At 44.5% G+C, this 27678-nt stretch overlaps 2 protein-coding genes across 2 annotated transcripts; both read left to right on the top strand.

The window, feature by feature from the left end:
• Nucleotides 1-737: 737 nt before the first annotated feature.
• Nucleotides 738-12001, top strand: LOC137096266 (zinc finger protein 397-like). The gene is made up of 4 exons (XM_067465267.1): nt 738-802; nt 4225-5070; nt 6297-6408; nt 9046-12001. Exons 2-4 carry the CDS (start codon nt 4348-4350, stop codon nt 10251-10253), a joined length of 2043 nt encoding a protein of 680 aa, XP_067321368.1. The 5' UTR covers nt 738-802; nt 4225-4347; the 3' UTR covers nt 10254-12001.
• Nucleotides 12002-17119: 5118 nt separating this feature from the next.
• LOC132766062 (zinc finger protein 397-like) lies at nt 17120-27334 on the top strand. The gene is made up of 4 exons (XM_060760400.2): nt 17120-17375; nt 21177-22156; nt 24544-24649; nt 25933-27334. Exons 2-4 carry the CDS (start codon nt 21416-21418, stop codon nt 26952-26954), a joined length of 1869 nt encoding a protein of 622 aa, XP_060616383.2. The 5' UTR covers nt 17120-17375; nt 21177-21415; the 3' UTR covers nt 26955-27334.
• The last annotated feature ends 344 nt before the right edge of the window (nt 27335-27678 follow it).

Here is a 27678-nt window from a genome sequence, read left to right as displayed (position 1 = left end):
ATTTGCATTGTTGTATTGCTGGGCTTGGGTCTCATGTAAGCTGCCCTGAGTCCCCTTGGGGAGATGGTGGCAGGGTATAAATAAAGTTCTATTATTATTATTTATTATTATTACCTTCAGGCTTTATGTATAAGTTATATACATGCTTAACAGAATTTTAATTTTATTTAATTTTAAATATAAAAAATATTACTTTAATTAATTTATTAATCGAAATAATTTAATTAATTAATAAAAATATTAATATTAATAAAATAATTAATTGTATTATTTATTGATTGATTGATTTTATTGATTTTAATGTTAACTTTGTGTAACAGAAGCTCAACCTGCATAAAGTCCTTCTATGTTCCTATACAAACCTGCCACTTGGCCCAGATTCTCCTGTTTGCATGCAAACTCCCTCCAACTTGCATAGATCTTTATATTTGGACTCTCTTGCAATTGATAGGCAGCACATTTTGGTTTGACTCCTTTCTCCTTTGCAGGAGGAGAGAAGCAGAGCTGGACCCTGTTTGATTAAAGCAGTCTTTCCCACGCTTTGGTGTTTTGGACTTCAACTCCCAGAATGCCTCATCATGGGCCTGGACAGCGGAGGCTTCTGGGAGTTGAAGTCCAAAGCCCTGAAAGAGGCGAGTTGGGGGAACCAGCCATTGGAAGGGTTAAAGAATGTTCAGAAAGAGCAATTGGCCAATCGGCGTCCAGGGCTTGCTCAAGGGGGCGGGGCGAGAGAGGGGGTGAAAAAAACCGAACGTTCCTTCCGGTTGGAATGCCCAGCAGCTGCACAGCAGGCGGCCGCGTGGTAAGAGAACGTGTGAATGCGCTGCACAAACACGGGTCAGGGAGGGGAAAGCGGGGTTGGGCAGGGCAGCCAAGCAGCTAACCTGGCTAGGGTGTAAATAGCCCACATTATTCCCCACCAAGGTTTAATGACTATTCTTATGTTTATGCACATATTAATTTATTTTTAATTTATTTCTTAATTATTTATTCAAATAGACACACATTTGCAAGTGTTTGTTGCATATAGTGCAATATTTTCCAGCTATTAGTGTTCCATAATCATTTCTCAGATAATATATTATCTTTAAGGAGTCACAGTCTTCTATTTAATGAAATTAATTAAATCTATATAAGTAAAAACGTAATGTTCATTTGTGGGATTAACATAACTCAAAAACCACTGGACGAATTGACACCAAATTTGGGCACAATGCACATATCAGGCCAACGAGCGACCATCACTCATAAAAATATTGAAAAACACAGCAGAAGAGACTTAAAAAGCCAAAAAACACCCCACATTACAACGCATGCACAAAACCACAAATACACACATATACACAAATATAAACACACACATATACGCATACAGACACACAAAAAACACATATACACACACTGGGCCATAGCAATGCATGGCAGGGGATGGCTAGTCTATATATATATAAATAAAAATGTAATGTTCATTTGTGGGATTAACATAACTCAAAAACCACTGGACAAATTGACACCAAATTTGGACACAATGCACAACAAGTGACCATCACTCATAAAAACACTGAAAAACACAGCAGAAGAGACTTAAAAAGCCAAAAAAATACAACACATGCGCAAAACCACATATATACACATATAGACAAATATATACACACACAAAGTACATATACACAACAACACGTGGCAGGGGACGGCTAGTAATACATATAAAGGTACCATAGACTCTTACTTATCATCCACTTCCTCCTATAGAGGATCTTATAAGATCCTCTATATACATTTTTAGTATAATTTTACATTAAATGTGGTAGAGGCTCCTTCTTTGGAGGCTTTTAAGCAGAGGCTGGATGGCCATCTGTCAGGAGAGCTTTGAATGTGATTTTCCTGCTTCTTGGCAGAGTGGGGTTGGATTGGATGACCCATGAGGTCTCTTCCAACTCTATGATTCTATGAGATGTTTAATCATTGGTTGCCATTCATTAACAAAGTTGTTTAACAGTTCTCTTCATAATACAGTTATTTTATCCATTATCAGGAGGGAGTCTCTCATTTGGTATCAACCATGGCTTGAGGTTCTGGGTTTGAGCCTCCCACTTTTGGACTCTCGCTTGCTGAGGTGTTCCAGCGAGTGCCTCTGTAGATCTTAGAAAACTATTTCTTGATTCAAGTCATTGGCATGCTGGCAGATATCCGAACAGGAGGTGGGCCAGAGATGTCACAGCCTTGGTCCTTTCAGTATTGGTTGCTACATCCCGGCAGATGTCAGGTGGTGCAATATTTATTTATTTATTTATTTATTTGTAACATTTATATGCCGCCCTTCTCACCCAAAGGGGACTCAGAGCGGCTTACAACACACACACACACACACACACACACACACACACACACATACAATACATTATGCCATTAGCACAGTACAATATCAGCACTATACATCACTATACTGTACTATTGTAATACAATTATATTGTAATATTATTAGTAATATTATATTTAATATAAAATATAATAATAATATATTATTAGTATTAGTATTATACTGTATTACATTATAATATTATAAATATTATATGTATATACAATCTATATAAATACCGGCTAAACAGTGTAATTTCTCCAGTGGTGTAGGGCGCAGATACCCCTTGATAATGCGGCATGTCTCATTAAGAGCCACATCCACTGTTTTAATGTGATGAGATGTGTTCCACACTTGGCATGCACACTCAGCAGCAGAGTCGCAAAGCGCAAGTGCAGATGTCTTCACTGTGTCTGGTTGTGATCCCCAGGTTGTGTCAGTCAGCTTTCGTATGATATTGTTTCTAGCACCCACTTTTTGCTTGATGTTCAGGCAGTGCTTCTTGTAGGTCAGAGCACGGTCCAGAGTGACTCTCAGGTATTTGGGTGTGCTGCAATGTTCCAGTGGGATTCCTTCCCAGGTAATCCCCAGAGCTCGGGATGCTTGTCTGTTCTTAAGGTGAAAAGCACATGTCTGTGTTTTAGATGGATTGGGGATCAGCTGGTTTTCCCTGTAATAGGCAGTAAGAGCACCTAGAGCTTCGGAGAGCTTCTTTTCAACCATCTCAAATTCCCTGCTTGAGCAGTAATGGCATGATGGTCAGCATAGATGAAACTCTCTGTCCCTTCTGGCCATGGCTAGTTATTTGTGTAAATGTTGAACATGGATGGAGCAAGCACGCTCCCCTGAGGCAGGCCGTTCTTCTGTTTCCGCCATCTGCTTCTCTGGACCTGGAACTCAACAAAAAAAGCTCCTGTTTTGTAGCAGGTTTCCTATGAAGCAGATGAGGTGGTAATCCTTTGTGATGCTGTAACGCTGACTTATGCTGACCCTTTCATTGCAGGGCAAAATAAATACACTAAACTTGTCCAGATACAATACATTGCCTTCTCACCCAGTGTTTTTAAACTTTTTCATCCTTTCTATCAACCCTCTCCACTGTGATTTATTTTCCGTGTTTAAACTATTGTGATTTTACATTGCTTGATGTTTATTTATATTGTTTCTTGTATTTTATTTTTATGTTGTATGCTGTTTATTTGCATTGCTGTGTTGTTGGGCTTGGCCTCATGTAAGCCGCCCCGAGTCCCCTTGGGGTGATGGTGGCGGGGTATAAATAAAGTTTATTATTATTTATTATTATTGTTTTGATATGATGGCTTCAAACTACAAGAGAGGAGATTCCATCTGAACATGAGGAAGAACTTCCTGACTGTGAGAGCCGTTCAGCAGTGGAACTCTCTGCCCCAGAATGTGGTGGAGGCTTCTTCTTTGGAGGCTTTTAAACAGAGGCTGGATGGCCATCTGTCAGGAGTGCTTTCAATGCAATATTCCTGCTTCTTGGCAGGGGGTTGGACTGGATGGCACATGAGGTCTCTTCCAACTCTTTGATTCTATGATTCTATGACGGTCCCAATTTTTCTCATTTTAATCCATTGCTCTGTGTTTTGAGACTAGGGCATAGGGCAATGGAGCCAAATTGCAGGAAAAGATATTCCACTTAAACATTAGGAAAAGCTTTTAATCAGTGGAATAGGCTGCTGCCTGGGAGTCCAGTGAAGGTTTTTAAGCAGAGGCTGTCTGGGTATCTGCCGGGAGTGCTTTGACTGTGTGTTCCTGGATGGCGGGGATTGGACTGGATAGCCTTTGGGGGGATCTCTTCCAACTCTATAATTCTACCGCCATTTTTACTCTTCTTTCTTTAGGAAGAAGCCTCCTGGAATGTTATCAACTCTTGAACTCGTTGTCTGGGGATCTTCCGTAATTGGAGGAGAGACCCTGGGGAAAAAAACCAAACGGGCTGCATGATTTGATTTCCCTCACTGAAAATGGCCACGGTCAGCACAGAGGTCCAGACCAAGTCAGAACAAGGGATTCCGATGGAAGTGGAAGAGACAACCAGCCTCAAACTGGAGGAAAAAAATGAGAATGACCCCCATGTTTCTGTGGCTGGGAAAGTTGATGACTTTCTGGTGAACGCTTCCAACATGGAGGTGAAATGTGAACAACCAAATTATTTGTGGGCTGAGAGCCATTGGCGGGCATTCCCAAAGACGTTGGACTGTACCAGCTCCAACATCACAGACCCGGAAACAATGGGGTCTTTGTGCCAAATTGGGGTCCAAACGTCTCCACCTGCCCTCAAATCCAAGGCGGAAGAAGACCAGGAGACCCGAACCCAGCTGGGTACCTCTGGAGCATCTCAAGAGGTCTCCAAAGGCCAGACTCTGCCAGAAGAGGACCACTCCGAGGATGCGGTGGTCTTGGAGATCCAGCGCCAGAACTTCCGCCAGTTCCGTTTCCAGGAGGCCGCGGGGCCCCGCGAGGTCTGCAGCCGGCTTTGGTTCTTCGGCTGCCGGTGGCTGAAGCCGGAGAGGCACTCCAAGGAGCAGATCCTGGAGCTGCTGATCCTGGAGCAGTTCCTGGCCATTTTGCCTCCAGAGATCCAGAACCAGGTGGTGGAGGGTTGCCCGAAGACCTGCGCCCAGGCGGTGGCCCTGGCTGAGGGGCTTCCGCAGAAGAAGCAGAGACCTGAGAGGCAGGAGCAAGGGGTGAGGGTGATCTCTCTGGCAATGGCTGTCATTAAGAATATTTTGCTCTGGAATGTGATTTAGTGAAAGAAACATCAACAGTCTCAGGCAGAAAAGTCTTGAAATCTTATAAAACTACAAGTTCCAGGATTTCATAGCATTGCACCATGGCAATTAAAGTGGCGTTTAAATTGCATGAATTCTACCACGTAGATCAGGCATGGGCAAACTTCGGCCCCCAAGGTGTTTTGGACTTCAACTCCCACAATTCCTAACTAGTAATCAAAAACATTGAGTGGCTATTAGAAATTTATTTATTTGTCGTGTCAGATTAACCAGTCAATTATATTACATTTCTAACAGAACGAAGCAAACAAACAGATAAAATACAACATTTGTGAGTTTGGTAGTTGGTTAAATGTCCTTTGATCAGTATCTGGCCACTTGGAGTGCATCTTGTGTTGCTGCAAGAAGGTCCTCCATTGTGCATGAGGCAGGGCTCAGGTTGCATTGCAGCAGGTGGTCAGTGGTTTGTTCCTCTCCACATTCGCATATCGAGGATTCCACTTTGTGGCCCCATTTCTGAAGGTTGGCTCTGCGTCTTGTGATGTCAGAGCGCAGTCTGTTCAGCGCCTTCCAAGTTGCCCAGTCCTCTGTGTGCCCAGGGGGGAGTCTCTCATTTGGTATCAGCCATTGGTTGAGGTTCTGGGTTTGAGCCTGCCACTTTTGGACTCTCGCTTGCTGGGGTGTTCCAGCGAGTGTCTCTGTAGATCTAAGAAAACTATGTCTTGATTTAAGTCGTTGACGTGCTGGCTGATACCCAAACAGGGGATGAGCTGGAGATGTCTCTGCCTTGGTCCTTTCACTATTGGCTGCTACTTCCCGGCGGATGTCAGGTGGTGCAATACCGGCTAAGCAGTGTAATTTCTCCAGTGGTGTAGGGTGCAGGCACCCCGTGATCATGCGGCATGTCTCATTAAGAGCCACATCCACTGTTTTAGTGTGGTGAGATGAGTTCCACACTGGGCATGCATACTCAGCAGCAGAGTAGCACAGCGCAAGGGCGGATGTCTTCACTGTATCTGGTTGTGATCCCCAGATTGTGCCAGTCAGCTTTCGTATATTGTTTCTAGCACCCACTTTTTGCTTATTAGAAATAAGCCTGTACTTTGGCCTCAAGCCCAGCCCAAACATGATCTCTTTTGCTCAATTTCTCTGTAACCAATGACATCTTCTTTCTGTTTCAGGTGCTGGTTAAAGAGAGAAACACGACTTTCCCTGAAGCCAAACAGGTTCTATTGGACTGTGAGCAGAATCGGACGTTCCCAGAGAGTGAGGCCTGTGTAGCAGATTCCTTGAGTAAGGTTTCTAAGGGTCAGAAACAGGGACTTGTGTGTGCTTTCTTGGGAGATGCAGCATGCAATACATTGACCAGAAGGGCAAAGCTAGTGTCGTCCTGAGGAGAGAGAGTAGACCAAAGCCTGTTAGAGTCAATGGGCCAAAGCTAGTGTCGTCCTGAGGAGTGTGAGGTAAACCTCCGTGTGAGAGAAGCCTCGTGTGAGAAAGCTCCATTGTGAAAGCTGCTGCGTGTAAAGCTACTATGTATTTGGTGGCACAGTGGGTTAAACCCCTGTGCCGGCAGGACCGAAGACCAACAGGTCGCAGGTTCGAATCTGGGGAGAGCACAGATGAGCTCCCTCTATCAGCTCCAGCTCCTCATGCGGGGACATGAGAGAAGCCTCCCACAAGGATGATAAAACATCCTGGCATCCCCCGGGCAACGTCCTTGCAGACTGCCAATTCTCTCACACCAGAAGCGACTTGCAGTTTCTCAAGTCACTCCTGACACGACAAAAAAAAATGGAAACCTTGTCATTGTAAATAGTGCAACTATATTATTTTACTACAAAGAAAAGCCTACTATGGAAGGGATGACATTGGTCTGTGTGTTTTTGTTCTTTTTTCTCACTTTGGGCTACTGCTGTTGAGTCACGCTGCTAATAATAATAATAATCATCATCATCATCATCATCTATAAAATGTAATGTTCGTTTGTCGGATTAATAGAACTCAAAAACCACTGGGGGAATTGACACCAAATTTGGACACAAGACACCTAACAACCCAATGTATGTCCTTCACTCAAAAAAAATGATTTTGTCATTTGGGAGTTGTAGTTGCTGGGGTTTATAGTTCACCTACAATCAAAGAGCATTCTGAACTCCACCAACGATGGAATTGAACCAAACTTGGCACACAGAACTCCCATGACCAACAGAAAATACTAGAAGGGTTTGGTGGGCAGTGTCCTTTGGTTTTGGAGTTGTAGTTCACCTACATCCAGAGGTCACTGTGGACTCAAACAATGATGGATCTGGACCAAACTCTACACGAATACTCAATATGCCCAAGTGTGAACACTGGTGGAGTTTGGGGAAAATAGAATCTTGACATTTGGGAGTTGTAGTTGCTGGGATTTATAGTTCACCTACAATCACAGAGCATTCTGAACTCCACCAATGATAGAATTGGGCCAAACCTCCCACACAGAACCCCCATGTGGGCCACAGCAACGCATGGCAGGGGACGGCTAGTAGTAGTAATTATAATAATTATAATAATACACTTTATTTATAACCCACAATTTATTTATTTATTTATTTACAGCTTTTATATTCCGCCCTTCTCACCCCGCAGGGGACTCAGGGCGGATTACAGGGTACACATATATGGCAAACATTCAATGCCAATTTTTGACATACAAACATATACAGACATACATAGAGGCTATTTAACTTTTTCTGGCCGCCAGGGGAGCTGACGCTTTCCTCGTCCATCTGCGACGCTGATGAAGCACTTCCGCATTCCCCGCTGGAATGCTTTGCTGGAGTCTTCTTTATGGCCTCATAAATCAGCTAATTTAGCCTCCCCACACTTTTTAAGGTGGTACCTAATTTTCCTATTCGACAGATGCAACTGTCTTTTGGGTTGCAAAGGTCGACAACAGGCTACACACAATTGGTTGGAAACCCACTCCAACCCGGGCTGGCTTCGAACTCATGACCTTTTGGTCCGAGTGATCTTAATTCAGCTGACACTCAGCCAGCTGCGCCACAATCCCATCTCCCCAAAGGGAACTCGGGGTGGCTAACTTGAGGCCAAGCCCAAAATAATACAATATCATTTATTTATTTATTTACTTTACTTTACTTTACTTTACTTTACTTTACTTTACTTTACTTGTATACCGCAGTTTCTCATCCTAACAGGCGACTCAACACGGTTTACAACAAGGATAAGATCAATCAACGATATACAATTTAAAACCATTAGAGCACAATATACAATATTGACACAACAATAACAACACAATGCATCTCATAACTAGAGTTGTGATCCGAATTCGTCGTCCATGTTTCCATTCCTGTAATCGTCACATTCATTGCACTGAATAAACACACAATGGAGCCCCCGGTGGCGCAGTGAGTTAAACCCCTGTGCTGGCAGGACTGAAGACTGATAGGTCATAGGTTTGAATCCGGGGAGAGGCGGATGAGATCCCTCTATCAGCTCCAGCTCCTCATGCGGGGACATGAGAGAAGCCTCCCACAAGGATGATAAAAACATCAAATCATCCGGGCGCCTCCTGGGCAACATCTTTGCAGACGGCCAATTCTCTCACACCAGAAGTGACTTGCAGTTTCTCAGGTCACTCCTGACATGACCAAAAATAAAGAATAAACACTCAATAACAAAATACATCATGACAAAATATGAAATAACAAAATCAAAAATTTTAAACAGCATAGTAAAACTTACAAGTTACTCCGCTGTACATTTATGGAGAGGGTCTTTTGTTAATAAGCCCACTTGCCCAACAGTTTGGCCATGCCTGCCCTTACCCCAGTGAATGTGAAGAGCAATGTAAATTTGAAAATAGTTGGTAGGGAAATAAAGTCAGTTTTCACATTTTCCCCCTCTTGGTCTCCTATGTAGGTGAAAACCTTATGTGTCCAAAAGAGCAGCGAGAAGGAACCGAAGGACGAGAAGCGCCAAATGGGATGGAGACGGGCATCCCAGAAGAGGTCCCTCCACAGCATTCCGGTCCAGGAGACTTTTCCAATGGCTGGCAGGGATGTAATGAACTTCAAAGAAGTTCTCCAGAAGGTGACACGACAACATGTCAAAAGGGGATCCAGGTGATGAAGAAGGAAGGTGCGAGCGCTGCTGATGAGAGCTTTCTAGACAACTCAGAGATCATTGAGGTCCAAGTGACGCACACTGGCAGCCTGCCCTATAAGTGCTTGGACTGTGGGAAGAGCTTCAATTACAGCACCAGCCTCGTCCGGCACCAGAGGATCCACACCGGAGAGAAGCCGTACAAATGCTTGGATTGCGGGAAGTGTTTCTGCCAAAGCTCGGGCCTCTCCATCCACCAGCGAATCCACGCAGGGGAGAAAGCCTACCAGTGTTTGGACTGTGGGAAGAGTTTCCGGGTGAAGTCGCACCTCATCCGGCACTCCATCATCCACAAAGGGGAGAAGCCGCACAAGTGCCCGGAGTGCGGAGTGGGATTCTGCGAAAGGTCGGAGCTTCGCATCCACCAGAGGATCCACACGGGAGAGAAACCCTACAGCTGCGCCGACTGCGGGAAGAACTTCTGCCGGAAAGCCGACCTCACCCTCCACCGGAGGATCCACACGGGAGAGATGCCGTACACTTGCTTGCAATGCGGGAAGGGCTTCCGGTGGAGCTCCAACCTCATCACGCACCAGAAAACCCACTCGGGGGTCAAGCCTTTCGAGTGCGGCGAGTGCGGGAAGAGCTACTACTCCAACATGAGCCTCATCCGCCACCAGAGAGTCCACACGGGCGGCACCCCTTACATATGCTCCGACTGCGGGAAGAGCTTCTGCGACAGCACCAGCCTCACCAGGCACCAGAAAATCCACACTGGGGAGAAACCCTACGTCTGCATGGATTGCGGGAAGAGCTTCAACCGGAACTCGAATCTCATTTCGCACCAGAGAACTCACACGGGCGTCAAGCCTTTCTTGTGCTCAGACTGTGGCAAGAACTTCAGATCCAAATCGGAACTTCACAGACACTACACGGCTCACGTAGGAGAGAAAAGTGACGGAGCTGATCCGAAGGCTCCTGTAGATGAGAAAACAGACATTGAACTTGAAGTTAGGAATGAATAAAGAAAGAAGGCAATCAACACTAGGGAGATAATAAGGTGCAACAATGTTTGATGAAATATAATCTCTATCAGGCATGGGCAAACTTCGGCCCTCCAGGTGTTTTGGACTACAACTCCCACAATTCCTAATAATAATAATAATAATAATAATAATAATAATAATAATTGTTATTATTTAATAATAATAATTTAATTTATTATTATTATTATTATTATTATTATTTAAAGATTGAACTGCAAAGACTCTGGCACAAGCCAGTAAAGGTGGTCCCAGTGGTGATCAGCACACTGGGTGCAGTGCCTAAAGACCTTGGCCTGCACTTAAACACAATCGGCTGACAAAATTATTTAAAGATCGAATAATAATAATAATAATTTAATAAATTATTATTATTATTTAAAGATTGAACTGCAAAGACTCTGGCACAAGCCAGTAAAAGTAGTCCCAGTGGTGATCAGCACATTGGGTGCAGTGCCTAAAAACCTTGGCCTGCACTTAAACACGATTGGTGCTGACAAAATTATTTAAAGATTGAATAATAATAATAATAATTTAATAAATAATAATAGTAATTATTATTATTAAAGATTGAATAATAATAATAATTGAATAAATTATTATTATTATTATTATTATTATTATTATTATTTAAAGATTGAACTGCAAAGACTCTGGCAAAAGCCAGTAAAGGTGGTCCCAGTGGTGATCAGCACACTGGGTGCAGTGCCATAGTCCTTGGCCTGCACATAAACACAATCGGCGCTGACATTTTTTTAAAAGATCAAATATTAATAATTTTAATAATAATAATAATAATTATTATTATTATTATTATTATTATTATTATTTAAAGACTGAACTGCAAAGACTTTGTCACAAGCCGGTCAAGGTGGTCCTAGTGGTGATCAGCACACTGGGTGCAGTGTCATAGTCCTTGGCCTGCACTTAAACATAATCGGCGCTGACAAAATTATTTAAATATCTATTATTATTATTATTATTAGAAATGGTCAACATTTTCTAATGTTACACCATTAAGCTGCATTTCTGGCATTGGAGAGGGATTGGGGAGATAGAGGAAGACACAATCGCGGAGATAAACAGGACCCAAACCATTTAGGGCTTTGTGGGTCATAACCTGCACTTTGAATTGGGCCTGGAAACTTATCAGCAGAGGCATTGTCCGCTACCTGTAACTAGCTCTGGTTAACAACCTGCCTGCTGACCTTTGCCCAAGTTGCAGTTTCTGGACTGTCTTCAAAGGCAGACACACATAGAGAGCATTGCAGTAATTGGTAGGCTGTTAGGAATTGTAGGAGTTGTAGTCCAAAACACCTGGAGGACCAAAGCTTGCCCATGCCTGATAGATCCTTCAGTCAACTTCTTCCATTCATGAGGACCCAGTGATTACTATATCTGCTACAGCCATCTTCTCTGATGTTTTGCCGCGGAAATGAATTGTGCAGGTCGAAGCATTTTCCGTAATCTTGGCTAAGGTTATGTGGAATTTTCTAAGCTACGTTCAAACTAATGTGTTGTGCACTTATTCAATCAGGATTTTCTGATTCTTGGGTTGATCTGAAATATGAACTGAATATGGCCGACGTTGCAGTCTTTCAAGTTGCCCACATAACGAACCCTTTGGACCACAAAAACCAAGCTGGGCCTGCTTGCAAAAGTTGTGTTTACCCTATGAGGATTGCTGCATGGGATCTTGTATTACTCCACTGATGTTTGTTTGTTTTCAATACGATCTGTGTGTATGTGTGAGTGTCCTCTGGGTGGGTTTTTAATAATTTTTTTTAAGGAAGCACACATTTTTCTTTAATGCACTTCAATGCTCATCGGATTTCAGAGGTTAGAATGTGCCTCGTCTTGTTGATACACTGCAGAGTTATAGCAGTATGATTCCACTTTCGCTGCCCTGGCAACAGGCTGAGTAACCACTTCAGTTAGGGCAGTGTTTCTCAACCTTCCTAATGCCGCAACCCCTTAATACATTTCCCCATGTTGTGATGACCCCCAACCATAACACTATTTTCATTGCAACCTCATAACTGTAATTTTGCAACTGTTATGAATCATAATTGCAATATCTGATATGCAGGATGTATAAATATGTGAGAGGAAGCCACAGGGAGGAGGGAGCAAGCTTGTTTTCTGCTTCCCTGGAGACTAGGACACGAAACAATGGCTTCAAACTACAAGAGAGGAGATTCCATCTGAACATGAGGAAGAACTTCCTGACTGTGAGAGCCGTTCAGCAGTGGAACTCTCTGCCCTCGAGTGTGGTGGAGGCTCCTTCTTTGGAAGCTTTTAAGCAGAGGCTGGATGGCCATCTGTCAGGGGTGATTTGAATGCAATATTCTTGCTTCTTGGCAGAATGGGGTTGGACTGGATGGCCCAGGAGGTCTCTTCCAACTCTTTGATTCTATAATTCTATGATTCTATGTATTTTTATTTACTGGTCCAAATTTGGCACAAATACCCGATACACCCAAATTCGAATACTGGTGGGGTTGAGTGGGGTGGATTTTATCATTTAGGAGTTGTCGTTGCTGGGATTTATAGTTAACCTACAATCAAAGGGCACTTTTCTCCTTGCTTTGAAAGGACGCAAGCCTCCCTCCAGCCTTGCACACTCTCACTCACCCACACATGCACACCACGCTGTCATGCGCTGGGCATGCCTGCTCTCCCCTCCCTGCTTGGAGTCTCAGACACAGCCCCCCCCCCCCTGGCTGAGAGGCCAGCCAATCACAGCAGAGGAGGGCTTTTGGTGGGAGGATTCGCCGTCTATTTCCAAAAAGGAAGAGAAGGACAGGCGGAGAGATCTTCAGCCTTCTCTGCCAAAGGGGTTCCTAAGACCATCAGAAATATGTGTTTTCTGATAATCTTTGGCGACCCCCCTGGAACTCCCTCGCAACCCCCTCCCAGGGGTCCCGACCCCCAGGTTGAGAAACACTGATTTAGGGTCACTTAAAATTCTCAATTGGAAAACTCTAGTGCCTCATCAGATCAGAAATCCCAGAACTGAGCATAATGTTGCCATGATAGATCTGCATGTCTGTCTATCACTATTTCATTTGTTTACTATCTTGCCTTTTTCCTTGCGCAGGATCCAAGGGAGCTGGTTAAAGTGAAATCACTATGTATTGTTGAAGGCTTTCATGGCCAGAATCACTGGGTTGTTGTAGGGTTTTTTCAGGCTATATGGCCATGGTCTGGAGGCATTCTCTCCTGACGTTTCATCTGCATCTATGGCAAGCATCCTCAGAGGTAGTGAGGTGTTTTGGAACTAGGAAAAAGGGGAGGGGGGGAAGAGAGGGCCATTATATGCTAATCAAGGCGATCAGTTGAAACATTCACACCTAGCTCCAGCAGACAAGAGTCCTTTGTCTCACCTTGGTCATTCCACAGATATATAAACCCTTTTTCCTAGTTCCAAAACACCTCACTACCTCTGAGGATGTTTACCATAGATGCAGGTGAAATGTCAGGAGAGAATGCCTCCAGACCATAGCCATATAGCCCGAAAAAAATGTACAACAACCCACTGAAATCACTATAATTGTGTGATGGGAAAGGACCCCTGATCTGGTCGCTTCTATACAGCAGAGTCTCGCTTATCTGACATAAACGGGCAGGCAGAACGTCGGATGAACGAAAATGTTGGATAATACGGAGTCTACTATTGTTAACCGTCCGATGTGGCGCTAGACACCTAGAATACTAACAACAGGATTTTGTGCAATGGAAACAAAATTCAGAATATTCATTTAGTGCTATAACCTGGCATGATGTTCTCACAATGGAAAGTTTCCCAGACATACATGTTTTGAACCCATTACTCAGTAAACCTGAAGAACTCATCGTAATGTGATTCTTCCTATTGTCTCATGACTTTCTGAACATCCTGATTTTTAAAAAATATTAGAAGATGAAATCTAGTGTGACAGATTAGAAAATCTGTTTGAACTAAATCAGTGGTTCCCAACCTTTGAATTAAATTGGTTCTCAATTTGACCAGGGACCCCTCTCCAACATTAGTACCAAAAGGGTTACAAATGTGTTTTTAGTCAAGTTTAGATTTGGTTTGATTATACGAGGCGCTGATTCAGAAAATGGCATCAGATAGACCTCATCAGCTCTAGTTTCTGATACAGAACATATGCCACCCAGTAGTCGCCATTTGCTCACCCAAAGAAAACCATATTTATTAAGCCTAGGCACTGTAAGAGGGTTTTGCGAAACCAGAAAATGGCATGGGATAGACCACATCAGCTCTAGTTTCTGATACAGAACATATACCATCCAGTAGTCACCATCTGCTCACCCACAGACAACCATATTTAATAAGCCTAGGCACTATAAGAGGGTTTCGCGAGACCAGAAAATGGCATGGGATACACCACATCAGCTCTAGTTTCTGATACAGAACATATGCCATCCAGTAGTCACCATCTGCTCACCCACAGAAAACCATATTTAATAAGCCTAGGCACTATAAGAGGGTTTGTGAGACCAGAAAATGGCATGGGATAGACCACATCAGCTCTAGTTTCTGATACAGAACATATGTCATCCAGTAGTCACCATCTGCTCACCCACAGACAACCATATTTAATAAGCTTAGGCACTATAAGTGAGTTTCGCGAGACATAAACAGCATGGGATAGACCACATCAGCTCTGGTTTCTGATACAGAACATATGCCATCCAGTAGTCGCCATCTGCTCATCCACAGGAAACCATATTTAATAAGCCTAGGCACTAGAAGAGGGTTTTGTGAGGCCAGTCATCCTCATTGCAATGCTATAGTAGCAGTATGGACGCAGCCCATATTTTAATTTACTTTACCCACAAGATGATTCCTTATATTTTGGCTCTCCAAACGTTGCATCTAAAGGTAGACTGCAATTCCCATCATTGGTTCCTATGAGTAATGTGGTATAGAATTGGTGGGAACTGTGAGCAACCACTGTTTACTCACCTGCCTAAAGGTAAGCGAGGTTTATGTTGTACCTTGTCCTTGTGTATACGCAGGACAAAAGGGTTCAAGAACCAAGTCCTTATTGGATGAAGAAGGATGGGATCCCTAGATATCTCCCATTTGCCTGCCTTCCTTCAGACAGTGAGGTGTAATGGTTTTGAGTGTTGGACTAGATTTCAGCTACACTGTAGAGTTAATGCAGTTCGATGCCACTTTAGTTGCTGCAATTATGGAACCTGGCGAGCAGGGTGGTTTTGCAAGTTCTTGATGAAGAGCGCTGATGCCTCAGCAAACTACAATTTTCAGAATTCTGACGCATTGAGCAGTGGTTGTGAAAGTTGTGTCAAACTGCATTTCTTCTTGCAGTGTAAACATGTGATTGAGAAGTCATACAAACTCCCCATGCCCCAATTAATGAGAAGCTTGGCCTGTCACTGAACATCGAGAAAACCAAAGTGCTGTTCCAGCAGTTCCCAGCCAATCCCTCTCCAATGCAAGAAATGCAGCTTAATGGTGTAATGTTAGAAAATGTTGACCATTTCCACTCCCTTGGCAGCCACCTCTCCACAAAGGTCAACATTGACACTGAAATACAACACCGCCTGAGCTCTGCGAGTGCAGCTTTTTTCCGAATGAAGCAGAGAGTGTTTGAGGAGTATCCGTAGGGATACCAAGGTGCTTGTTTATAAAGCCATTGTCCTCCCAACCCTGCTATACGCCTATGAAACGTGGACTGTCTACAGACATCACATGCAACTCCTGGAATAATTCCATCAGCGCTGCTTTCGGAAAATCCTGTAAATCTCTTGGGAAGGCAACCGGACAAATGTCAGCATGCTGGAAGAAGCAAAGACCACCAGCACTGAAGTGATGGTCCTCCGCCATCAACTCCGCTGGACCATCCACATTGTCCAAATGCCTGACCAACGTCTCCCAAAGCAGTTGCTCTATTCCGAACTCAAGAACGGAAAACAGAATGTTGGTGGGCCGGAAAAGAGATTTAAAGATGGGCTCAAAACCAACCTTAAAAACTCTGGCATAGACACTGAGAACTGGGAAGCCCTGGCTCTTGAGCACTCTAGCTGGAGGTCAGCTGTGACCAGCAGTGCTGTAGAATTTGAAGAGGCACAAATGGAGGGTGAAAGAGAGAAACATGCCAAGAGGAAGATACATCAAGACAACCCCGATTAGGACTGCCTTCCACCTGGAACCTGATGTCCTCACTGCAGGAGAACATGCGGGTCAAGAATAGGGCTACACAGTCACCTGTGGACCCACCGCCAGGACACCGAACTTAGAGGACAATGTATTGTCGAAGGCTTTCATGGCCGGAATCACTGGGTTGTTGTAGGTTTTTTCGGGCTATATGGCCATGGTCTAGAGGCATTCTCTCCTGACATTTCGCCTGCAATGCATCTATGGCAAACATCCTCAGAGGTACCTCACTACCTCTGATGATGCTTGCCATAGATGCAGGTGAAACGTCAGGAGAGAATGCCTCTAGACCATGGCCATATAGCCCGAAAACACCTACAACAACCCTTAGAGGACAATCTTACTCGGACAATGAGGGATCGCCTAAGTAAGGAAGTAAGGAAGTAATGTAAGTTATACAACATTATATGAATGGGAGGGTTTGAATGCTGGATGAGGATTTAGGAGAGAGCAGAGTTCGAATCCCCGCTCAGCCATGGAAAAGAAACTGAATTGAAAGTGCAACCACACTGTGCAATTAATGCAGTTTGGTATCCCAGTGGAATCCTGGAAGCTGTAATTTGGTGAGGCGCCCACTTTCTTTGACAGAGAAGGCTCAAGACCTTGCAAAAGTACAACTCCCAGCACTGCATTGCCTTGAGATGTGGCAGCTCAAGTGGTGCCAAATTGCATCCATTCCACAGTGCAGATGTACCACAGATTTGTGGCTTTCTGTATTGGAAAGAGGGCTGATCCTCAGTTCTTTCTTTTGGGATGGACTACTCACATTTTCCTTGCCTTCTCCAACCCACCACTAGTTAAACTCAGGAAGTTCCTTTTCCTAGAGAGGCCTGAACTGTGGAGGTGGGAGGGCTGGGCTTGCAAGGCTTCCTCCCCATTTCCAAGGCTGCTTCCCCATTGAGAGATGTGCAAAAGTGAGTGAGGGAGATGCATGCTGGAAATGCCTTTGCCCCCCTTTTGCATGGGGAGAGGTGGGCAAAAATGGCCAGGGATTGGAAGGAAGAGTAAATGGGGAATTTGGTTAGGAAATTATTTTGCACAGGGAAGGCAGCACATCTTGGTTATGCAAACCTCCTTCTGCTTGGGCACAGCACCTTCCTTTTAGCAAGTGTGATATCATGCACATCAGTGCACTAGAGAACTGTGCCTATAGAGTTTAAAGGGACCCCAAGAGTCATCCCGGCCAACCTCATTCTTCCAGGCAGGGAGATACCATCAAAGCCCTCCTGACAGATGGCCATCCAGACCTCCAAAAAAGGAAACTCCACCACATTCCCAGGCAGCAGCATATTCTGCTGTCCATCAGGGGTGCCTTCATAGTGCTCAGAAGATAACAAAGACCCACTTGTAGTTTTGGTCCAATATTTTTAATCATGTCTGTGCACGAAACAAAGTTTGTGTGCATTAAACTACCAGAAAGCAAAGGTGTCACAATCTCATTTTGGAGGATTTTTTGGATTTCGGAATTGCGGATAAGGGATGCTTGACCTGTGTTGTATGCCTTATGCGATTTATTTATCTATTGTGTCAGAACCAAATTGAAAATAGTTGTGGTATATAAATAAACCCACAAACAAAGTTAAAAACTTGGCATTGTGCTAAATGTCCTTTGACCAGAAGCTGGCCACTTGGAGTGCCTCTGGTGTTGCTATAAGGAGGTCCTCCATTTTGCATGTGGCAGGGCTCAGGCTGCATTGTAATAGGTGGTCTGTGGTTTGCTCTTCTCCACACTCGCATGTCTTGGACTCCCCTTTGTGGCCCCATTTCTTAAGGTTGGCTCTGCATCTTGTGGTGCCAGAGTGCAATCTGTTCAGGAGTTTCCAAGTCACCCACCCAGTCTTCTGTGTGTCCAGGAAGGAATTTCTCATCCAGTATCAGCCACGGATTGAGGTTCCGGATATTAGCCTGCCACTTTTGGACTCTCGCTTGCTGAGGTGTTCCTGAGAGTATCTCTGTAGATCTTAGAAAGCTATTTCTTGATTTAAGTCTTGAGTTGCTGGTTGATATCTGAACAGACTATGGGCCAGAGATGTCAGTGCATTGGTCAATTCATTATTGGTTGCTACTTCCTGGCAGAAGTGAAGTGGTGCAATACCGGCTAAACAATAAAATTTCTCCAGTGGTGTTGGGTGTAGACACCCCGTGATAATGTGGCATGTCTCATTAAGAGCCACATCCACTGTTTTAGCGTGGTGAGATGAGTTCCACACTGGGCATGCGTATTCAGCAGCAGAGTAGCAAAGTGCAAGGGCAGATGTAAAATCAAAACGCAAACAATAACATAATAAATTACATAAGACACACACACACACACACATTGATTATATATATATATATATATATATATATATATATATAATAATTCATAATACAGTAACAGTGAGTGGGCTGCATGTACAGAATAAGATACTAAAGCTAAAAACCAGGGTGAGATAGGGGTGGAGCAGATTTATTTGTGTGGGAGAAACTCTTCAGGAATGAGGTCGAGAGGAGTCTTCGTACAGGCGAGGAGGGGGTGTACTCTAAGGATAACGTTGAGGGGTCATGGCAATATCAGGTTGTATGGTAATCACCGAAGGTGCAACAAAAGAGCCAGGTTTTAAGATCCTTCTTAAAACTTTCTAGGGTGGGGGCTCAACTAATCTCGCCAGGTAAAAGATGACTAATTCCCTCACACCAGAAGTGACTTGCAGCATGCAACCAAACTCCTGGATATATCTTTGGTTGTGATCCCCAGGTTGTGTCTGGTTGTGATCCCCAAGTTGTGCCAGTCAGCTTTCAAATGATATTGTTTCTGGCATCCAACATTTTGCTTGATAGTCAAGCAGTGCTTCTTGTAAGTCAGAGCACGATCCAGAGTGATTCCCAGGTATTTGGGTGTGCTGCAATGCTCCAGTGGGATTCCTTTCCAGGAAATCCTCAGCTCGAGATGCGTGTCTGTTCTTCAGATGAAAAGCACATGTCTGTGTTTTAGTTGGATTAGGAATCAGCTGGTTTTCCCTGTAATAGGCAATAAGAGCCTCTAAAGCAGGGGTCATCAAACTAAGGCCCGGGGGGGCCGGATGCGACCCTCGAAGGTCATTTACCCGGCCCTCTCTCTGGGTTGACTTAAGTATGAAACTACTTGAAAACACACAATAACAACAATCCTATCTCATCAGCCAAAAGCAGGCCCAAACTTTCCATTGAAATACTAATAAGTTTATATTTGTTAAAATTGTTCTTGATTTTAATTATTGTATTGTTTTTCAATGTTTTTTGCACTACAAATAAGATATTTGCAGTGTGCATAGGAATTCATTCATTTTTTTAAATTATAATCTGGCCCGCCAACAGTTTGAGGGAATGTGACCTGGCCCTCTGTTTAAAAAGTTTGAGGACCCCTGCTCTAAAGCTTCGGAGAGCTTCTGTTCAAACATTTCAGAGCTCCCTGCTTGAGTGGTGATGGCACGATCATCAGCATAGATGAAACTCTGTGTCCCTTCTGGGGACAGAGTGGAGCATCTCCGTAGGATAATAACACATCTGGGCATCCCCTGGGCAACGTCTTTGTAGATAATAATAATAATAATAATAATAATAATAATAATAATAATCTTTATACGCCGCCACCATCTCCCCAATGGGGACTCAGGGCGGCTTACATGAGGTCAAGCCTAACAACACAATATGATAAATAAAATCAAAACGCAAACAATAACATAATAAATTACATAAGACACACACACACACACACATTGATTATATATATATATATATATATATATATATATATATAATAATAATTCATAATACAGTAACAGTGAGTGGGCTGCATGTACAGAATAAGATACTAAAGCTAAAAACCAGGGTGAGATAGGGGTGGAGCAGATTTATTTGTGTGGGAGAAACTCTTCAGGAATGAGGTCGAGAGGAGTCTTCGTACAGGCGAGGAGGGGGTGTACTCTAAGGATAACGTTGAGGGGTCATGGCAATATCAGGTTGTATGGTAATCACCGAAGGTGCAACAAAAGAGCCAGGTTTTAAGATCCTTCTTAAAACTTTCTAGGGTGGGGGCTCAACTAATCTCGCCAGGTAAAAGATGACTAATTCCCTCACACCAGAAGTGACTTGCAGCATGCAACCAAACTCCTGGATATATCTTTGGAAAAAGGTGAAATTTAAATTAGGGACTTCTGGATGGAGAGTTGAGTCTCCTTGCAATGAGTTTTCACAGAAAAACCTATTAAATACAGTGGTTGGTTTCCCATTAAAGTGCCATATTGGAAGGAGAACACTGTCTACCAATAAATATATGTTTAATGTATTGTCGAAGGCTTTCATGACCGGAATCACTGGGTTGTTGTAGGTTTTTTCGGGCTATATGGCCATGGTCTAGAGGCATTCTCTCCTGATGTTTCGCCTGCATCTACAGCAAGCATCCTCAGAGGTAGTGAGGTCTGTTGGAAGAAGGAAAAATGGGTTTATATATCTGTGGAATGACCAGGGTGAGACAGAGGACTCTAGTCTGCTGGAGCTAGGTGTGAATGTTTCAACTGGCCACCTTGATTAGCATATAATGGCTTGACAGTGTTAAATTAAATATTTGTTTAATTAGTAAGGGTTGGGCCCATACAACTCTGTTGGGACTTTGAGGTGGGAGATGGAAAGTTGGCTAAATGAACAAAGGAGGTGGTCTCTTGTTCTAATGTCTGCTTATTTTCTTTTCCTTCAAGGATAATCCAGTGTTGTGAATCCACCTGGGCTACTGTCTTTCATTGACCTTTTTAGCTAGATACCCCCAATAAGCCGGAGAATCATTGTGGACCATTCAACAGTTGGGAGGCTATCTGTTCAGAAGGAAGATTGGAACATTCATTATTTGCATTTGAACATTTGTGATTTGCATTTTGGAGAGGTGTCCTTGTGCCAAGACAAGGGAACGAAGACCACTGGTGGCTTCCTTTTCCAGGCTATGGCAGAAGAGAAGGAGAAGCAAGGGATCAAAAGGGAGGAGGAACAACTGCCAGGAAAGACACTGTGTGACATATGGGGAGAAGACAGAAATGCTTCATGTGCTGGACATAGAAGGACATCCCTGGGAGGAGAGCATCTGAAGCCGGGAGCAGGCTGGGAGCTGCTTGGACTCTGGGATGACCAACGGCAGGCGTTCCTCCCGATATCTCCAACAGGACCAGAAAACCCACCATTGTCAGAAGAGTTATCAACATGGGACGACGGCAAAGCCTTCCTGGCCTCTTTTGAGCAAGTGGCCACAGCCTGTCGGTGGCCAAAGGAGGAGTGGGTGCCTCGGCTCCTGCCAGCCCTCCAGGGAGACACCAGGCTGGCCTTCGAGAGTATGGATGCCACAGACAGAGAGGACTACAGGAAGGTGAAGACAGCCATCCTGCGGAGAGACACCATGAGGAGGGAGCAGCAGCGCCGGGATTTTAGGGACTTCTGCTACCAGGAAGCCTCGGGGCCCAGGATGGTTTACAGCCAGCTCCAGGAGCTCTGCTTCCAGTGGCTGAAGGCCGAATGGCAAACCAAAGAGCAGATCTTGGGAGACCTGGTCTTGGAGCAGTTCCTGGCCATCTTGCCTGCGGAGATGCGGAGCTGGGTGTGGGAAGGGGGGCCGGGGAGCTGTGCCCAGGCGGTGGCCCTGGCGGAGGATTTCATAGCAAGACGAGGCGAGGCCAAGAGGCCAAAACAACAGGTCAGTTCACTGATCTCACGCTGAATCTCCCATTGGTCCCCTATTTATTTATCGTGTCAGGAGCAAACCAAACAGTTGTATTGCATTTTTAACAAACAAACAAAGCATGAAGTTTGCTAGCTTAGTAGTTGATTAAATGTCCTTTGAGCAGTATCTGGCCACTTGGAGTGCCTCTGGTGTTGCCGCAAGAAAGTCCTCCATTGTGCATGTGGCTGGGCTCATGTTGCATTGCAGCAGGTGGTCAGTGGTTTGCTCTTCTTCGCACTCGCATGTCGTGGATTCCACTTTGTAGCCCCAATTCTTAAGATTGGCTCTGCATCTCATAGTGCCAGAGCGCAGTCTGTTTGTTGCATTTGTTGTTGTTCATTCGTTCAGTCGTCTCCGACTCTTCGTGACTTCATGGACCAGCCCACGCCAGAGCTCCCTGTCGGCCGTCACCACCCCCAGCTCCTTCAAGGTCAGTCCAGTCACTTCAAGGATGCCATCCATCCATCTTGCCCTTGGTTGGCCCCTCTTCCTTTTACCTTCCACTTTCCCCAGCATCATTGTCTTCTCTAGGCTTTGCTGTCTCCTCATGATGTGGCCAAAGTACTTCAGCTTTGTCTCTAGTATAAACAAGCACCTTGGTATCCCTTACTCAGCATTCAGACACACATACATTCACTTTCCATGCATACATTATTATACCTTCTTCCAGCTCTTGGAGAAAAGACATATGGTCCAGATTGCGTTCCCCGCAAATCTGCCATTTTGTTAATATACTGCTTTTTCCCATCCCTTGGAAAAAGCAGAGGCGGCTCAACCCATTACGCAAAGTAAGCATTTGCAGTATAGTTGATATTGCCCAGGGGCGCTCTTGAGGCGCTCTTGGGGGAAAATAGACCTTGACATATGCGAATTGTAGTTACTGGGATGTATAGTTCACCTACAATCAAAGAGCATTCTGAACTCCACCAATTATGGAATTGAACCAAATATGGCACACAGAACTCCCATGACGAACAGAAAATATATATCAGTGATTGGTTGGGGGGGGGGTGTGTGTGCCAAAATACTGTTTGCTTACCATTGAAAATTACCTAGGGCTGCCTCTGTGTGTACAGATCCTGCATTCCTGTAGTCTGCCACACTTTCGGAAAGTAAAAAGGTCTCTTATATAGCATTTCTGCTGTTGTTGAAGTTACAAATGACTGACTTGTGATCCAGCTAGAACTTGCTGACTCCAATAATAATAATAATAATACTTTATTTTTAACCCACCCTCTCTCCCTGAAGAGAGAAAGGGTGGGTTAAAGCAGGGATGACCTTAAGGCAGCATTCTCAACCTGTGGCTCTTTGATTGTAGGTGAACTATAAATCCCAGCAACTATAACTCCCAAATGGCAAGGTCTATTTCCTCCAAACTCTATCTGCGTTCATATTTGGGCATATGGATTCCACAGTGTGTCCTGATTGTCTGATTCCACAGTGCTCTCTGGATGTAGGGGAACTACAACTCCCAAACTCAAGGTCAATGCCCACCAAACCCTTCTAGTGTTTTCTCTTGATCATGGAAGTCCTGTGCACCAAGTTTGGTTCAATTCCATTGTTGGTGGAGTTCAGAGTGCTCTTTGATTGTAAGAGAACTATACATCCCAACAATTACAACTCCCAAATGACAAAATCAATTTTTTTGAGTGATGGCCACTCCTTGGGTTAGTAGGTGTCTTGTGGCCAAATTTGGCAGCCATTCATCCAGCGGATATTGAGTTATGACGTCACTCAAAACGAACAGAGCATTTTTATATAGCGAGATTATTATTATATATGTAATGGGTATAGATAGATATATTATGTTGATGTGAACTCAGGGATGCAGAATTAGTGTTTATGGAGTGCCTAATGTATGTATTAGTAAAGGTAAAGGTTGTCCCCTGACATTAAGTCCAGTCGTGTCCAACTCTGGGGTGTGGTGCTCATCTCCATTTCTAAGCCGAAGGGCCGACATTGTCCATAGACACCTCCAAGGTCATGTGGCCAGCATGACTGCATGGAGCGCCATTACTTTCCCACCAGAGTGGTACCTATTGATCTACTCAAATTTACATGTTTTCGAACTGCTAGGTTGGCAGAAGCTGGGGCTGACAGTGGAAGCCCACACCGCTCTCCGGATTCAAACCTGCGACCTTTTGGTCAACAAGCTCAGTGGTTTAACCCACAGTGGTTTAGTGCCACCGGGGGCTCCAATGTATGTATTAAAAGAGTAAATAAAGCCAACACATATTAAAAACAATCAAGACAGACTTTTGAAGTCCCACTCAAACTCCTGGAATTGGTAATATATTCAATACTGTGTCTTTCCTTTTCCTGTCCTTCTATGTCTAACAGGGTTTTCATTTCTATTTCAGGGGGTAGTAAAACAGCGATCTCTGAGTATCTCTGTGGCTGAAGAAATTCCATCAGACTATGAGCAAAACCAAGTCTTCCAGGCAGGGGATGATAGCAGCTCCCTGAGTGAGAATTTTTTGTCTTCTGAATACATTGACGAGAGATGGGTCTTTAGTTTGTCTAAGTCTGTGCTAGAGGCTGGCTAGAATTTTCTGATGAAGGGAAGGTATATATGTTTTCTGTACAAGGCACAGAAATATGGATTCCTGATTCTATTGGGTTTTTTAAAACATTGGCAGTACTAAATTAGCCAGTCAGATTCTCTCCCTTTGCTCAATTACCATATATACAAGACATGGGCAAACTTCGTCCCTCCAGCTCAGCATTTCTCAACCTGGGGGTCAAAACCCCGGAGGGGTTGGTAGGGGCTGTCAAAGGGGTCACCAAAGACCATCAGAAAGCACATTATTATCTGATGGTCATGGGGATTCTGTGTGGGAAGTTTGGCCCAATTCTATCGATGGTGGAGTTCAGAATGCTCTGATTGTAGGTGAACTATAAATCCAAGCAACTACAACTCCCATATGTCAAGGCCTATTCTTCCCAAACTCCACCAGTGTCCACATATGGGCACGTTGAGTATTCATGCCAAGTTTGGTCCAGACCCTTCATTGTTTGAGTCCACAGTGCTCCCTGGATGGAGGTGAACTACAACTCCAAAACTCAAGGTCAATGCCCACCAAACCCTTCCAGTATTTTCTGTTGGTCATGGAAGTTCTGTGTGCCAAGTTTTGTTCAATTCCATCGTTGGTGGAGTTCAGTATGCTCTTTGATTGTAGGTGAACTATAAATCCCAGCAACTACAATGCCCAAATGTCAAGGCCTATCCTTCCCAAACTCCACCAGTCTTCACATTTGGGCATATTGAGTATTCATGCCAAGTTTGGTCCGATTCCATTGCTGGTGGGGTTCGGAGTTCTCTTTGATTGTAGGTGAACTATAAATCTCAGCAACCACAACTCTCAAATGATAAAATCAACTCCCCCACACAACCCTGTGTATCAGGTATTTGTGGCCAAATTTGGTCCAGTGAATGGAAATACATCCTGCCTATTAGATATTTACATGACGATTCATAACAGTAGCAAAATTACAGTTTTGAAGTAGCAACGAAAATAATGTTATGGTTGTGGGTCACCACAACATGGGGAACTGTATTAAGGGGTTGTGGCCTTAGGAAGGTTGAGAAACACTGCTCCAGGTGTTTTGGACTTCAACTTCCACAATTCCTAACAGCCGGTAGGCTGTTAGGAATTGTGGGAGTTGAAGTCCAAAAACACCTGGAGGCCCCAAGTTTGCTCATGCTTGGTTCAAATTATTGCTCTTTTATTTCATGTTCCCTTCTTTAGGTCAAGATGTGATGAGTTCAGGTGACAGGGACCGTCCAGAAGAAGGAAAAGCTATGCGGATAGAGATGGACAGCATGGAAGAAGGAATCTCCAAAACTAAGAAGCCAAGTGAAGAGCAAAAAGCTTGGCAAGTGCCCAGAGAGTGTCATATTTCTTCCCCGGTGGAGAAGGTGGAAAGAGGCATTCCTTGCAATGGTGGCAAGCCTCTTAATACTACAAGTCAGCAGAGAAGCCATGTAGTGAAGAGTGAGGACGTTGACATGGTGGACGATGGCCATTTCCTGGACCATTCAGAGATTATTGAATTCCAAGTGACCCAAGCTGGAGGCCTGCCTTATCAGTGCTTGGACTGCGGAAAGAGCTTCAGTTACAGCACCAGCCTCATCCGGCACCAGAGGATCCACACCGGAGAGAAGCCGTACAGGTGTCAGGATTGCGGCAAGTGCTTCCGCCAAAGGTCGGGCCTCACCATTCACCAGAGAATACACACCGGAGAGAAAGCCTACCAGTGCCCGGAGTGTGAGAAAAGTTTCCGCGTGAAGTCTCACTTGATCAGGCACTCCATCGTCCACAGCGGGGAGGCGGGAGAGACGCCGTATGTGTGCTCCGAATGCGGGAAGGGCTTCCGCTGGAACGCCAACCTCATCACGCACCGGAAAACCCACACAGGGGTGAAGCCTTTTGTGTGCGCCGAGTGCGGGAAGAGCTACCACTCCAACTTGAGGCTCGTCCGGCATCAGCAAGTCCACGCTGGGACCAACCCGTACTCATGTCCTGTCTGCGGAAAACGCTTCTGTGATAGCACTGGCCTCGCCAGGCACCAGAAGATCCACACGGGAGAGAAGCCGTACGTCTGCGCCGATTGCGGTAAGAGCTTTAACCGGAACTGGAGCCTTGTTTCACACCAGAGAATCCACACGGGCGCAAAGCCGTTCCTCTGTACGGACTGCGGCAAAAACTTCAGGTCCAAATCTGAACTTCACAGGCATTTTGAGAGCCACAAGAGAGAGAAAAGCGAGTAAATGTTGGGGAGCGACAACTCTAGTAAAAGGTAAAGGTTTCCCCTGACAGTAAGCCTACTCGCATCTGACTCTGAGGATTGGTGCTCATCTCCATTTCTAAGCCAGAGAGCCGGCATTGTTTGTATATTGTATGTTAATGTTTTTAATAGTTTTTATGATTGTTTGTTGTTCATTCGTTCAGTCGTTTCCGACTCTTCGTGACTTCATGGACCAGCCCACGCCAGAGATCCCTGTCGGCCGTCACCACCCCCAGTTCCTTCAAGGTCAATCCAGTCACTTCAAGGATACCATCCATTTATCTTGCCCTTGGTCAGCCCCTCTTCCTTTTTCCTTCCACTTTCCCCAGCATCATTATCTTCTCTAAGCTTTCCTTTCTCCTCATGATGTGGCCAAAGTACTTCATCTTGGCCTCTACTATCCTTCCCTCCAGTGAGCAGTCGGGCTTTATTTCCTGGAGGATGGACTGGTTGGATGTTCTCGCAGTCCAAGGCACTCTCAGCACTTTCCTCCAGCACCGCAGTTCAAAAGCATCTATCTTCCGTCGCTCAGCCTTCCCTAAGGTCCAGCTCTCGCATCCGTAGGTGACTATGATTGTTATACTTTTTATGATTGTTATACTTTTTAATTGTTATGACTGTTAAGGCTTCGAATCGTTGCCACTTAGCAACCGCTCTGAGTCGTCTCTGGGCTGAGAGGGGCAGTATAGAAATATGGTAAATAAATA

Source organism: Anolis sagrei, chromosome 2 (assembly GCF_037176765.1).
Source record: "Anolis sagrei isolate rAnoSag1 chromosome 2, rAnoSag1.mat, whole genome shotgun sequence".
Lineage (NCBI taxonomy): Eukaryota > Metazoa > Chordata > Lepidosauria > Squamata > Dactyloidae > Anolis > Anolis sagrei.
This window is presented reverse-complemented; position numbering and strand designations above follow the sequence as displayed.